The sequence below is a fragment of the Dipodomys spectabilis genome, unplaced genomic scaffold (genome assembly GCF_019054845.1).
Source record: "Dipodomys spectabilis isolate Male_0828 unplaced genomic scaffold, ASM1905484v1 ptg000095l, whole genome shotgun sequence".
Taxonomy (NCBI): Eukaryota; Metazoa; Chordata; class Mammalia; order Rodentia; family Heteromyidae; genus Dipodomys; species Dipodomys spectabilis.
The window spans coordinates 12,641,255-12,656,163 of record NW_024870772.1 but is presented as its reverse complement, the minus strand read 5'-3'; the positions used below and the strand labels follow the sequence as shown (position 1 = coordinate 12,656,163).

General features: G+C 32.3%; 1 protein-coding gene across 1 annotated transcript in view; it reads right to left on the bottom strand.

The window, feature by feature from the left end:
• Window positions 1-14,909, bottom strand: part of Diaph3 (diaphanous related formin 3) — a 446,709-nt gene that overhangs the window by 230,147 nt on the left and 201,653 nt on the right. The window contains exons 18-19 of the mRNA XM_042685827.1: window positions 8,897-8,992; window positions 3,401-3,495 (exon numbers count right to left, since the gene is read on the bottom strand). Of these exons, the coding sequence (XP_042541761.1) occupies window positions 3,401-3,495; window positions 8,897-8,992 (191 nt within the window). The remainder of the gene's footprint in view (window positions 1-3,400; window positions 3,496-8,896; window positions 8,993-14,909) is intronic.

Genomic DNA, 14,909 nt, shown 5'->3' with positions numbered 1-14,909 from the left:
CACACACACACACACACACACACACACACACACACTCCCCAGAGGACATTGTAGGGAAGCATTCTCTATGTCCTACCAATTTTGATAAAGCTGTGTATGGGAGGTATTATAATTACATATGTAAATGTCAACTTTCTTGCCAAAATACACATTCCAAGGTAAACTGATAGAGCCAAATACAATGTTTTTGCATATTAGTGGGTACTATAAAATATTAGTGAAAGAAATTAATAAAAGTCTGATGGATCAGAGTCATATTTATTAGCACTTACTTTAAAAGGATATTTTAAACACCACACCCTCCATGGTTTGCCTCATTTGTAATAATTAACAGAGTTAATTCTAGCAGAGGATCACAATTGTTCTGTACGTATGAGCATATAAATTAATGCTAATCAAAATGAACTCCAAGATATGAAAGTTTTTAGTGTGTTTTTTTCACGTATTGGATGAAGTTAATTCTTTTTTCGTTTGTTCCCCCAAACCCCAACCTTTGGTTTTATCCCGTTGTCATTGTTTTTGATTGTGGTACCCTGTGTCTTGTATATATGTTTATCTGATTTGGGGAGGGGAAGAATAACAATCAAGGCAATAATGATACTTACTTATAAGACACTATGTTGGAAATGAACTTTACTACTTGGAGGGGAGAGGTGTTGGGGGAAGGGAAAGTGGGAGAAAACAAGGGAAGGGCAACAATTTTGGACAAGAAATGTGCTCACTACCTGACTTATGTAACTGTAATCCCTCTGCACATCACCCTTACAAAAAAATTTAAAAATAAAGAATGACTCTCATAGGAGGCCTGAAAATGACATGTTACTGATCTGTTTCATATGAATAAATAACTAGATATGCTAAAATTAAAATATTGCAATGAACACAGTCAGCCAAAAAGGCGATTTCTACACACTGTCAAACTATCATTTCATGTGAATATTAGAAGAAGAAACTTTTACACTAAAATAGTGAAAATATCATAAAATTTTTATTCTTATTGAACTAGGAAATCCTCACATATGAAAAAAAATTGAAAATCATGAACAATGCCTCATACTTAGAAAACATAAAGGGCAGAATGATAATGCATGCCCCAGTAGCTATTCTCAAGAATCTACTAAAGGGATTAAAGCTACAGATGGGATCTCATTTGCTACAGGCTGATTAAATCAGGTGATTATCCTGGATTACCCAAGTGTCCAATGTAATCACCAATATCTTTAATAGGTGGGGGGAATAGAGCAATTGTGTGAGATGTGACCAGAAAAAAAGAGGGGGTGGGGTTCTGATTTAAGACAAAAAGAAGAGAAGCTAGAAAAGACAATGATATGGATTCTTCCTCCCAATGTATAGAAAGGAATCCAGGTTTGCCAACACTTACCTTTTGTTATTTATATAATGATGTTTGTGGTGAATTGTTATAAGAGAAATAGAGAAGTAATACATTATCCTAGCAACTAGTAAGGCAGAAATTTCAGGATCATGGTTGAAAGCCAGCACTGGTCAAAAAAAAAAAAAAAACAGAGTTCACACAACTACAGCTCTACCAAGAGATCTGCATGGTAGAATGTGACTGCTATCCTACACTCCATGGAAAGCACAATGGCTATGTGAGGTGGTGTAATGGCAATCTGTCATCTCAGTGACATGGGACGGAACAAATAAGATCATCGCTACACCCAGGCTGACCTGGACATAAGGAAAGATCCTGTCTCAAAAATAAATCACACAAAAAGTCCACCTGGGTAGTGATACTCTGTGTTCAAATTCCAATACTGAAGGAGAAAGTAAGGAGAGTATAAGAGGAGGGGGGTGGGCAGAAGAGAGAGAGACACACACACAGAGAGACAGACAGACAGACATACAGACAGAGAGGGGGCCAGACAGACAGACATAGAGACACAAGAGATTACATAAAGCTGAACCAAATGAACTTTTTTTGTCAATCTATACAAGTCACGATTATCCAAAGTATTCATGTAATCAAGTAAAAGCTACTTTGTAAATATTTAACAAACTCATCATAATATAAACATGTTTTGAATAGAAAAATTTTCTTTAAGGGACTGGGCATCTGCTCCCAGCAAGAAGTCACATAAACAATCAACAATTTTAATCCAAATCCAGTTGGATTAAAAAAAAAAAGTTGCTGCAGGGAAAATAGTGCTTAAAGAGGAGTTACTGAATTAGATGGGTTAGAGGTTCATAGCAGAAACCACAAATGAGAATGCATTACTACCTCAAGCACCAGATAAAAGAGAAGCCTGGAATCATTTGTATAGACACATTTTGTTAATTGGTTAAGTTACCTAGAATAATTTTAATCATTATTTACACAAATAATCTTTCATTTTTCTTCATGTTGCTAATAAGAACTGTTTTGTAGCCAGGTTCAGGCAGCTTATGCCCATAATCCTAACTACTTGGAGGCTGAGATCTGAGTATCACAAGTTCTAAGCTAGCCCAATAAAAAAGTCTCTCAGACTCTTATCTCAAATTAACCACCAAAAAGCGAAAAGGGAAGCTGGGCTAAAGTGGTAGACCTCATTCTTAAGCAAAAAAGCTAAGGGACAGTACTATGTGCCCACACATACACACATACACACACACACACACGCATACGCACACATACACACACACGCACACACACACGTGCACACCATGCACACAAAATAATTTTGTATGCATATCCTTATAAAAACAAAGGGACGATAAATAAGGTTTTAACTCACCTTATGATTTGTATTTTGATTCTCCAACTTTAAATTCTCTCAAGACATAAATTCTCCCAATTCTTTATGAGAAATTTAGTAACTTTGGTAGATTAGTTTTTCTTTTAAAAAACAGTGTGAGTTAAAAGTTTTTATAAAAATATTCTGGCCTTCAGAATGAATTAGAATAAAACATAAATAATTTCTAGCCCTCAAAAGAGCACCAATGACAATAGGATAAGGTGTTAGTAAAGGGAAATGAAAGAAACAAAAGCTCTCTAAATTTTCTAGGCCAAATAATAATGAACTCTATAAGCCTAAGAAAAAACACTCCCTAAATTAGTTATAAAAACACTTCCTAGATTAGCGTATCATTCGTCTTAACTGTAAAAAAAAAAAAAAAAGAAAAACAGAAACAAAAGCATATATGTAACATTTAACAGATTGCCTTTCATAGATTGCCATTTAAAATAATTGATATATAATCATTTTGATAGCATTATATGTAGTTTTCAGTGAAGATGCAGTTTTATCACCTAGCAATGCAGAAATTATGCTAAAAGAAATTATGCAGCAATGATTTCCCAGCTGAATGATTTCGGTTAAGAATTTTGCTTCACTTGGATATTTCCATTTATTGAGAAGTATGAAATAAACTATTAAAATTTAAGCTTGGCCTGATTGTTTACCTGGATCATAGATTCTGCCAACTGTGTTTCATCCACTTCTAGTATCATCATTTTGATTTCCTCATATGGCACCCGGAAAGAACTCAGGAAGATTGCTAAAAGAGATAGAGAGGAAATAGGTCCATAATAAATTAGGTGATAAAGAAATTTGAGATGTTCTGTGTATAAGCTAAAAAATAAATATATACAATCGAAAAATGCATACATTTAATATGGTTGTTGAAAAACAACTTTCATTAGCACATTGTATTCTCTTCCCCAGTTTTAGAACCAATGTTTATACAATTATCCTGTACTATTATGCAGTTGCCAAATTTATTTCTAAGTTCTTAGTTATTTGCCTACCAGAGGAATGATATTAATTTTCATGTGATTTAGAACAACTACAGTCTATGACTATGCTATGAAAACATCAAGTTGTATTGAAAAGAATGACAAATCCTAGTATATGTATATAATATCTTGTATGATATCTTGGCTTGTATAAGATCTTCTAGTGCTACTAAATAGTTCACAAGAAACCATTTAAGAAAACTGCTAAATAATACATTAACTCTTTACAAGTAATAGTAGCATTTCACTATTCAAAAGTATTGAAGACAATATGCTGCAAGTAGTAGTCTTTGCATGTCACAAAATCTTAAAATATTTCATTTTAGGAAGAAAATATTCATGAACCAAACAAAACATATAGAATAATACTAGGAATTCCACACATCATTTACACTTTACTTGATACTTAAGTATCTAGTCTTATAAGGTTCTTTCCAAGAACTCTTGAGATATATCATGGTAATTTCACATCATTAAATAGAAATTCTTTCCTCGATTCCTATTCTAACACTGGTTTCATGTGATTCTTATTGTTGTTGTTCTTATTCATATATTATTTACTTTATCAAATGTTGTTTCTTGACCATAGACATCAGTAACAACTTCTGTTTTGTTTTGTTTTTTTCCGTCTGGAGTTCTCTGTCATTTACAATCCAGGTAGTTGCACCTATAAATACTATTTTTTCAAAACCTCAGAAGACATAAACTGCTCCTTTCTTGGACTTTGTTTCTCATCATTGAGGGCAGTATATATCAACTACAGATGAAGAAGGGTGCCTCTGTGTTCTCCACCAGTTTCATTCACATTTTTTAACATAAAGTCAGTTATAATGGAAGTGTGTGCTACCAAGTATGAAATATACTGATATCCCATAATGAAAAGAAGATGAATATTCCATAAGCAAGATGAAATATAAGATGAAAATCTAATAACAAATATTTTTGGAATTAAAAAGCATAAATCTAAACAAAAGTTAAGCCATCAAAAATATATAAAACAAATTGATAAAAAGTACTAGTCCAAGAGACAGAATATGACACGGATTATCTGAAACGGCCCAATAAAAGGTTCAAAATAAACCACAAATAAAATAATACTGGAAAAGAAGTGAAACAGATTTTTTTATGAATTACACAAAGACACAAATCATCAGATTAGGAAGGCTCAATGAATGCCAAATATAATCAATGAAAACACTGAGCTGGAGCCTTGTAAAATACCAAGCACTGGTGAGCTATAACACAGAAATATTCAAGCGTTGTTGCTGAGGAGTAACTGGCTTGCCATAAAGTCTGTTACAACTACCAACCTACTCTAGCACAAAAACAGCCATGGACAATAGGCAAACAAATGGCTTGGCAATGTCCATAAACAACTTTTAAAAAACGGGAAGTGGACAAGAATTAGCATGAGGGCCATCCAAGAATTGAATGAAAAAATATGTCATTAAACTTGCAATGAAATACAGCTAAATGTATTAATATAGTTTGAATAGACTTATATAAAATTCCAAACAAGTCAATGTCAAACTCATGCAAATGGCAGCTAAAACATTAAAAAAAAATGTTTAGTCAAACATTCAGGATAAGGTTCCTATTTACAGTGAGAAATAAAATTGGAGACAGCATAAATAAGCTCTGAAAGTAGAGGAAATGTTTTTGTAATCTATGACTATTTCTTATTAAACAGCAACATGCATTTGATAAATTGCTCATATGTATGATATGCAACAAAACAACATGAAAACACATGGAAAGAATACTGTTAGTTAGAGTACTAACCATATGCTAGTGAAGTATGCCCTTGTACTCTGTACCTGTGAGATTCTAGAAATGCTTGGAACAACCTGTCACCCAAGGATATTGGACCACATCACATAGTCCCATACTAACAAAACTGATTTAAAATGTGGACTCTGAGTCACAGAGTTATTAGTTCTACCTCTGAAATTGAGGTCACTCAAAAGGAAGTAAAGCCACAATAAAGTCCCAGGAAGAACTCTAGACAATGTTACTGAAAAGATTCATAACCAAATTAACACTACTTCAGTGAATTCCTTAAGTATTTTTTAATGAATTATTAAGCCTGAGAATAGTCTTGGAAAAACTGAACTCAGAAATAAGGGTGATAATGAGGATCCACTTGTTGCAGATAAAAATAAACAGCATGATCTCAGCCATGTAAGCAAATAAACATATAAAGAAAAACATAAATACTAATATAAAACATCAAAAACAGAAAAGATTAAAAAAATGGTAGTAAGAGCTTTATCACCTTTCATATAGAGATAACTAATTCTTTTACTTTCTTCTATGTTTGTTATTTGTTCGGCATTTCAAGTATTCTATTTAAAATACCATATATATCAAACATGCATATTTATAAAGCTAAATCTAATTTATGAACTAATTCACGTTTGGAAAGTTAATATCCAACATTCTGATAGCTATGGGGAAAAGGTACAGAAGAGCTTAGAATGACTTACTAAGACAGCTCAGAAAACAGGTACACACTAATTTGAAATACACAAAAGTTACAGGGAATCTTCTATATTATTCAGTTAAAGCTTCCAAAGAGCTCATTAACTTTTTAAACAATTATATATCTTATCTTTCAAAGTGTGATTATATAGATCCTACTAGAAAGTTCTGGTTTCAGTTCAAGAATATAAAATGTCAAGACTTGGGAACCATTCCTGCTTGTTTTTGTTACAAGAATTTATAAATATTTAAACCTTTATATCCTGTAAAACTCACAAGACTTTTCTTGATTCTGGAGTTATATGGTTAAAAATGAAGCCAGTATCTTTGTAATAGCCCTCTTGAACTCCAAAAACCTGAGCTGCCTTTTAGTAAGAAAAGTATGATGAGGCATCTTTGAATCCTTTCCTCAAAATTCTACAAAATACAGTACTGAAGAACAATCACCACAGTGCAGATCTATCTTTTTCTCTTCAATAAAATTTGGAAATGAATTTCTACATTTTCGTGTCAATATTCTACTAAAGTCTACAGCATTACTCCGATTTGTCTCATTCAGAAACTGTTGGTACTATCTCAACAAGATTCTTCTCAGAATTCAGTATACAGACCCTAAATTTTATATATAAAAACCAGCTGAGACTCCAACGATGATTACAGTAAACATAGTAAGATGCTCCAGCTTTATAAAGCTTCTATCATGGGGCTGGGAAGGTGGCTCAGTGGTAGAGTGCTTGCCTTGCATGCATGAGGCCCTGGGCTCAATTCCTTAGCAACACATAAGCGAAATGGTACTGTGGCTCAACTAGTAGAGTGCTAGTCTTGCGCTGAAGAGCTGAGGGACAGCGCCCAGGCCCAGAGTTCAGGCCCCACAACCAACAACAACAACAAAAAAATAACAATTCTGCTACAATCTGAGAGAGCAGAAATAGCACATCATAATATGGCATGTTATATATTCTGGGTCTTTTGATTTTGAACTTTTAAAATATGCTTCTAAATTGAATGACAGGGATATAAATCCTCTATTGTGAAGCAAATAATATGAAGATGATCCTTCTCAATGATAATGTGTTCAAGTGACACTTGTGCCTAATTTATTATGTTGTAAATAACTGTGTGCAACAAGTTCATTATTCAACTGATAAACAGATATTTTAACTAAGTTATAATAGCTATACCATTATGTTATTTAAAATATTTCATAGGAAAATTAACAAGATTATTTAGAGCCAAGATTAGCAATTTTTATAGACTATTGATATTTTTCAAATTAAAATCAGCTACTTTATATCACAGCATACAGATTTTATTCAGATCTAAATTAACAATACAGTGCACTGAATTGAGATAATACTGCAGCATGGAAGAATGATGATGAATATGTGAAAAACTCTGCATATATTAATGTTCTAACAAATACACAAACACAGTTACTCAGAAATTGAGAAAGTATGTTCATTCCACATCAGAGATAGTGTTATATATGTAATATATATCATACATGACATATGATATACATATATCCCCCTCATCACAAGGATGGACATCACACTGACTGCAACATTACATGTGAATGGAAAGAGACCAATGGAGCTTCTCACAGTATTGAGTAAATGTTTACACTCCAAAACCTCCTCAACTCACATACCTAATTTGAGAGAGGCAAGGAGGTGTTATCAGTTTGTACCCAGAACACAAGTGAATTCTGGCAAATAAAATTAATGTCTCCAGACTATCATATAAGGAACTCATCCAACAATATCATAGGGGGTACGGCCACAAAAAAGTGTATTATGAATTCCTAGAGTACAATTTTGTTCTAAGATCTGCTAAAAGCCCAGGTAAGACACGTAAAAAGTGAGAAACAGACAAACCAGATTTACTAGATTCTCCACATTATAACTTCTTGCATCCTCAGAAAGGAGTGAGTATCTGTGCAAGTGTGTGCATGTGTGTGTGTGTGTGTGTGTGTGTGTGTGGTGTGTGTGTGTATGCGTGCGTGTGTGTGTTGACATCTCAGCTACAAGAACTATCTTTATATTTGATGCATTTGAGATTAATTTAGAAATGAGTTGGGAACAAAATTATTTGTCTTCTTCTCACACAATAGTAAAGTCAGGAAGACAGTTTAACACTAAGCATTTAGCTCCTATAACAGTAATTACATCTAAAATATTTCCAGTCAGTACTTCTGAGGAATGGCTTTGAACTGCTCTGATGGGATAATGGAATTCATTGTATTCATCATCCTTATTTCCATTAGTATTCTAATGCTTTCAAGCATGATCAAGAATTGTAAATAATAGAGACTCATAGTTATTAAAAAAAATACATTATCATTAAAAAAATACAATGTCATTGCCTGAATTCCTGGTCTTTACTTATATACATTAAAAGAAAGTAGCTCTCTTTTCATTTATGTAAGGTAGAATTTACCCCATATCCTTTATTTATTCTAATTTGAAGCAATCAATTTAAAATGTAAATTAATTTTATAATTTAATAATTTTTAATCCTTTAATTTCACAATTGCAAGAAAATATTTATCTTTACATCTATTATTTAAACAATGAAATTAAAATAACAAAATGAAAACAAGTCATAAAATGAAACAATTTAAATAAAATACCAGCCAGCATATGTTTTGGATAATTTAATTGCACTGAATGTGATACTTACAAAGGTTTTGGGCAATTTTAGAATCCAGAAATTTAAGTTCTTTGATTCTTTTTTTAATAATTTTCTTTTCCTCAAAATCTTCTTCATCTCTTCTCTCTATAAAAGAAATGATAGAAATGTTATGAGATATATGACATCAAATGCAAAAGAGCAGAAAGTGAATTCTCCAAAAAATCAAAATCCTAAATACACATACACACACACACACACACACACACACGTATCTTATAAGTCACAATTATTAAAAAAAAAAAAAAAAAAAACCACATATCCCAAGACCAAAATTGTTGCAGATGAGCACTGCTGATTCTTAATCTAGAAAAACTATGGAAAGTAAATATCTGAAGATCTAACAGGAAAAGGAAAAATAAAACTGTGGATCATCATGGAAACATACCTGATAGAACTGGTATAAGTACAGTTACTTTTGTGAACAGTATACGGAATACAATAATAATTTGTGTGCCTACACTTCGCTAGTTTGAAAAGTTAGCCCTGAGAATGTTAAACATAAACAACCACATTGCTACTGTTTGGTAAGATGTTCATTTAAAAGTGGAAATCCTACGAAATACCAAGAATCAAATGAATGTAACTTTTATTTCAGTCAAATTTTATACACAGCTCCCTTTACCTGATTGTTCTAAGAAATCAATGAATAAATTTAACAACTTTGTTTTGATAAAGTATACAACAACTGTGCTAGCAACAATCTATAAGATCTGTAATGGCAGTGCAGTGTATGATAACCATATTTAACAGTTATTCCTAATGAGGTACTGTGTCATCTTTCCTCTCATTTTGGACCATGGACAATGTTCTGAACTTCAGTTATCTTGTAAAATTAGAATGTCAGTAAGCAAGAAGAGGCATAACTAGTTGTAATAATTGTGTGTGGATGTATGTAGATAGATAGATAGATAGATAGATAGATAGATAGATAGATAGATAGATAGATAGATAGATAGATAGATAATATAGTATATAATTTGGTACTACATATAATACAGTTCATTATAATTCTATTATTTTAAGACAGAAAGAAGCATGTTTTATTTCATATCTTAGTACAGAGTATGAATTAAAAATAAAAATTATATAATTTGTGTATGACCAACCATAATACTGAATTTTAAATGATATTTTTATCTCATACTTAATATTTAAATATATTAATCCTTTTTTTTTTTCCTTTGAGCAACTAATTCAACTTCATTTATTTTAGTAGTTACACTTAGGCAACTATCCATCCATGTTAAATCCTATAGATTTATATTTTAATAATTGGTGCTTCATACATTTAAAAATCTGTTTTACACCAACAACAGCATAAGAAACTATTGGAATTTTATTTGAATTGCAAGGCAATTCAGTTATCTTGACAATGAATTTCTGATCAAGACCACGGCCTGCTTCTATAATTCTTCAATAAACACAATTTCCCTCATAAACAACTCATGTGTGTGTTTTTTATTGTGTTAGTATCCTCAGGATATATGCGAACTCTATAGGGGAAAGAAAAGTTGTTGTAAGAGGAGAAAAGGTACTATTTCAAAAGAACAAGATCAAAGGGGGATAGGGGTGCTGAGAGGGAAATGAGAGATGATATGATCAAAGTAAGTCTTATGAATATAAAAAATATCACAATAAAAACAATTATTCTGCAAAATCAATACATACTAATGAAAATGGAAAGAGGTAAGGATTCTGACCTGTATAGGCAGAAACTTTGTATAGAGATACTTATAGCCAAACAAATGATATTTATATATAGCATATATACGTATATGCTTATGTATGTGCGTATATATATATATATATATATACACACATATATATAGTCAACATCGGTGTGCACATGTACAAATCCACCAAGTAAAGGACAGAGAAGGAAATGTGTAGGCTTAAACAACCAGGTAGATGACAGGGGAGTTTTTCATTTAATTTGCCAACCAAAGAAGAACAGGTTAAGCTAGTCCAGTTTTAAACATGTTCAGTTTAAGCTGAAATTCCATATTCACGTGGGAAATTCACGTATAAAAGAAGCATCTTAGCATATGAAGGGCAAAAAAAGTAGAATAGAAGGATGGGTATCAGCCCAAATAATTATCCCATTGACGGTCAAGGTTACCCAGGTGCCAAATTATAACACATATATTTCACAAACTTTCACTCTGAAATGTTATATTGATTGAAATTTTCAGCCAAGCACTAATTAGAATCTTAGTATGATTCCTTTCTTTAATGTGACCAAATGACAGTCCTCTATTTTTTAGAAGGCATTATATTTTCTTTGTTACCAAGAAAAGGACAGAGTAATGTCTAGAGTCATCAATATTCTCTCACATTGTGAAATATTTTCTATCTGAAGAGAAAGTAACACAAGTAACCTTAAATTTTAAATAACACTGCACTGACCACTTTGTTACAGATTCTTACATAAACCTTGCATTACTCAACATTAAAATGCTATCATTCTCACAATGAAAAAAGTTTCCTATTATAAATAATTTTAAGTAACAAATTAAACCAATAAAAGGATGAATATCACCTGAATTAGACTGAAGTATACTTCTTACTGGTTAAGCAATGTCTGTCTTTTTCAGAAAACCTGACGACAAGATACCCTCTTGCTGACTTTAATGTCTCACCATATTCAATGCAACAGATTTATGGTTTCCTTCACCTTTCTACTACAGTACCGCCCAAGAGTAGAACATAAAGAGTGAGAATAGACGTGGATGGGAAGACCAGAGCATTCTTAGAAAATAACAGGAATCAAAACACAAATATGTCTTTGCTGATATCAGATAATGAGTCAAATTAGCTAAATTAGTCAGCTCTTTAATCTTGAGGGATGCAAGGTAAATATTCAGCCAGATAAGGAATTGACACAAGTCAGTGAAAAATTAGAACAAATGTATATGCAAAAGCCATTAACAAGGAAGTATCAGAATAACTGCAGCTATTATATTGGTACATGGTCTGAGTGAACTCTCCAAAAGTCCTTTGCTAGAAATGTGATCCAGTCTGCTGGACTTTTAAGAGATGATGCCTAAAGGGAATATGTGAGATTGATGGAGGTGCTGCTCTGAGAGTAGAATAAGATAGTTCTTACAGAGCCCTGGTTAATGCTGGCCCGAATGGCCTCTCTGGCTTCTAGTCTTGCCATGTGATCCCTCCCTCTCACACATGCTCACAACCAGAATCCACATATGAATCACAAGAACTTTTAAGTATATAAATCTTGTTTCTGTATAAATTATCTACTTCACACGTTTTTGTTATATCAATGGAAAAATGGACTAGCACAGCAACAGTAAAAACCAACTATGGCTTAGGTTTAATTATCTCTTACATAGGACAATTGTTCCCTAATGGAAATTGTGAGACTAAAAGGAGAAGCTCATTAACTTTGTGTAATCTTCTCTGCACAATGACAAAGAAGAAACAGAATTATTGTGCATAAGCACAAACTCGGCAGCCAGTGGTGAAGCATACTTCAGCCTCAATGCCCTTCAATGGTAGAGCTCCTCTCTAATACAAGACATTCTCACAGCAAGACTAGATTTTCTCACATATAACAAGAAACTGCATCATAAAGTCAGACTATTAGTTCTATCTGTACATGTTGATCTGGCTCTTTTGTCATTAGAGGTCTGTGTTTAATCTTACATCCTAGAGATGCTGTGTAAGGCTCAATTTTTCCATGAGAAGATTAATAATGTTCAAAAATGGTTCTGATCCCTAACACAGCATATGCCACATTTTATAAGGGCTTTATGTCAGAATGAAGTCAAAGATGACAAAACTTTCTATGCTGCCGAGAGCCATGAACTGAAAAAGTCTTCTTTAATTATGTTTTTGCTTTATTCTTTTTCTGTTTTCAAAGTTTCCAAATAATAGCAAAATTACATAGAGAATCCCTTTCAAGATATTTCCTTTCATACTATATTTTCCATTAAAAAATTAAAGTTCCATGGTTCATGGCTATACATCTTATCCCAGCTCATTTTTCATTATGTTCTAATCAGATCGATTTAAAATGTGACCTTTTATGAGGAATTAGAGTTCATGTAAATTTCATCATGCATTATTTTACATTTTTTTAAAAAACCTAGAATAGGCTGCTATAAATGAGAAGGCTGTTAGTAGGCACAAAAATCTAATAAAAGACTGTTTTTTCTTTTTTTAATACAAGTTACTTTAAATAAGCAAATATTATTAATTACTCTTTAAATGTATCTTACTACCTTTTTATATTCAAAGTATTTAAACTTTTCCTTGTATTCCAATACCAATGTTATAAAATTTTACTTATTAGCATTTATAATAAGTTACCATTGGTTAATTACATTGTTATAGTACCCTTGAGAGGATAACAAATATACTATCTAATCAAATAACCAACCATTCACGTGAAGCCAATAAATTCAACTACTAAGAAAGAATAAGTTCGTTATTTAGGAAGTAAAATAGAAGGTCGAACATATTTAGATTCTAAGAGACTAACAAAGAACATCAAACATTTATAAACCTTAGAAGGAAAGTAGTCCTTCAATACAGAATTACTATGGATGAGAAAACCTAGACCCAGAGAATTTAAGTTGCTTGCAGAAGATTAGAGAGAGCTCAGCTCTGACCACATCTGAGACTAGGTCATTGGCCACTAATACACAGAACTAAAACTGCCTCAGAGCCAGGGAATCCATAGGAAGAAAGCATTCTACAACCAGCACACTTTGCATTTACACTTGATCCAATTTCCTTTGCTGTTTCTGTTTCTGGGTGAGTGACTGGGAAGTTCTAAAAGAGAGAAGAGAAGTGCTTGGCCTCTTGAACAGGAGTCCAAGTTTTAGGGGAATAAATATTGACTTCAAAAGTGAAAGTTAAGGATTCACCCAAGCTATTTCACAAATGACAGTAACTTTGGACAGGGTTTAGTCATCCTATTATACAGTGAATGGAGTGATTGTAATGTTAAGGGACAGAATTTGAGAACTAATACATGACAGAGGAAGGATTATACATTTCTGAAAGTTAACAGTATTTGAAAATTGTCATAAAATACCATGCTATCATACAAGATTCAGACATCTCAGACACAGAGTATGTTGAATGCACAGGAAAAAGTGTAAGGGGAAAAACTGTGAATAAAATTCATTTTTAGGTTGGTAAAATATCAACATAAATGCTTTGGTATTGAAAAACCTAATTGTATAAATAGCTTTAGTCATATCTGATCTGTCAAGTCTGGTTTTAATATTTTTAGGCACATAAATAAATGGCTAGGTACCCAACTACATAGAAAATAATCAGCAGAGAAGCATATCAGACTGTATTTCTGTTCAAATATTAATATATGACTGCTATAATTAATCAGAGTATTTTACTGGAAAAAAAAAGTCTTGACAATTCAAGGATAGGAATTATATAATATTTAGGATGAGTGGCTGAAGTACTAAATAAAATTTTGTAGAACAGATTATTTCAAAGCAGTCATCAGAAGTGTAGCGAAATAAATGCCTACTTCCTTTTAGGTGGCATTCTTCTTTGTAGTTAATGTCACAAAACAGTATTGAAAGTCTTTTGTTACAAGTCAAGCCCTACTGAATTGCAAGAACGATTTCAGGACTTAATAAACACCAAAAAGTTACATATAATTTTTTTAGCAAGTGGTACATGTACAAGGAGGATCATTAAGGTATGGAAAACATAGTCCATAAAAATAAAATGGACACCCCAATATGAAAAGAATTTTTCAAACTTGGTCCAAATAATTTGACTTCCCCTGTCTGATGATTGCTTATAGATGTAATAATTAAATCAAAATACTTTATAAAAAGCCTTCTTTATGTCTTTAGATATCCTAAATCACAAACTGCAGCAACTTTGTTGATTTAAAAAAACAAAAAAAAATTCTTGAGATCACTGTCTGTATAAATACAACCTTATAACCAAAGATTTGTAACAGAAAAACAAAAGTTCAAGTTAAATTCACATATTAGCACAT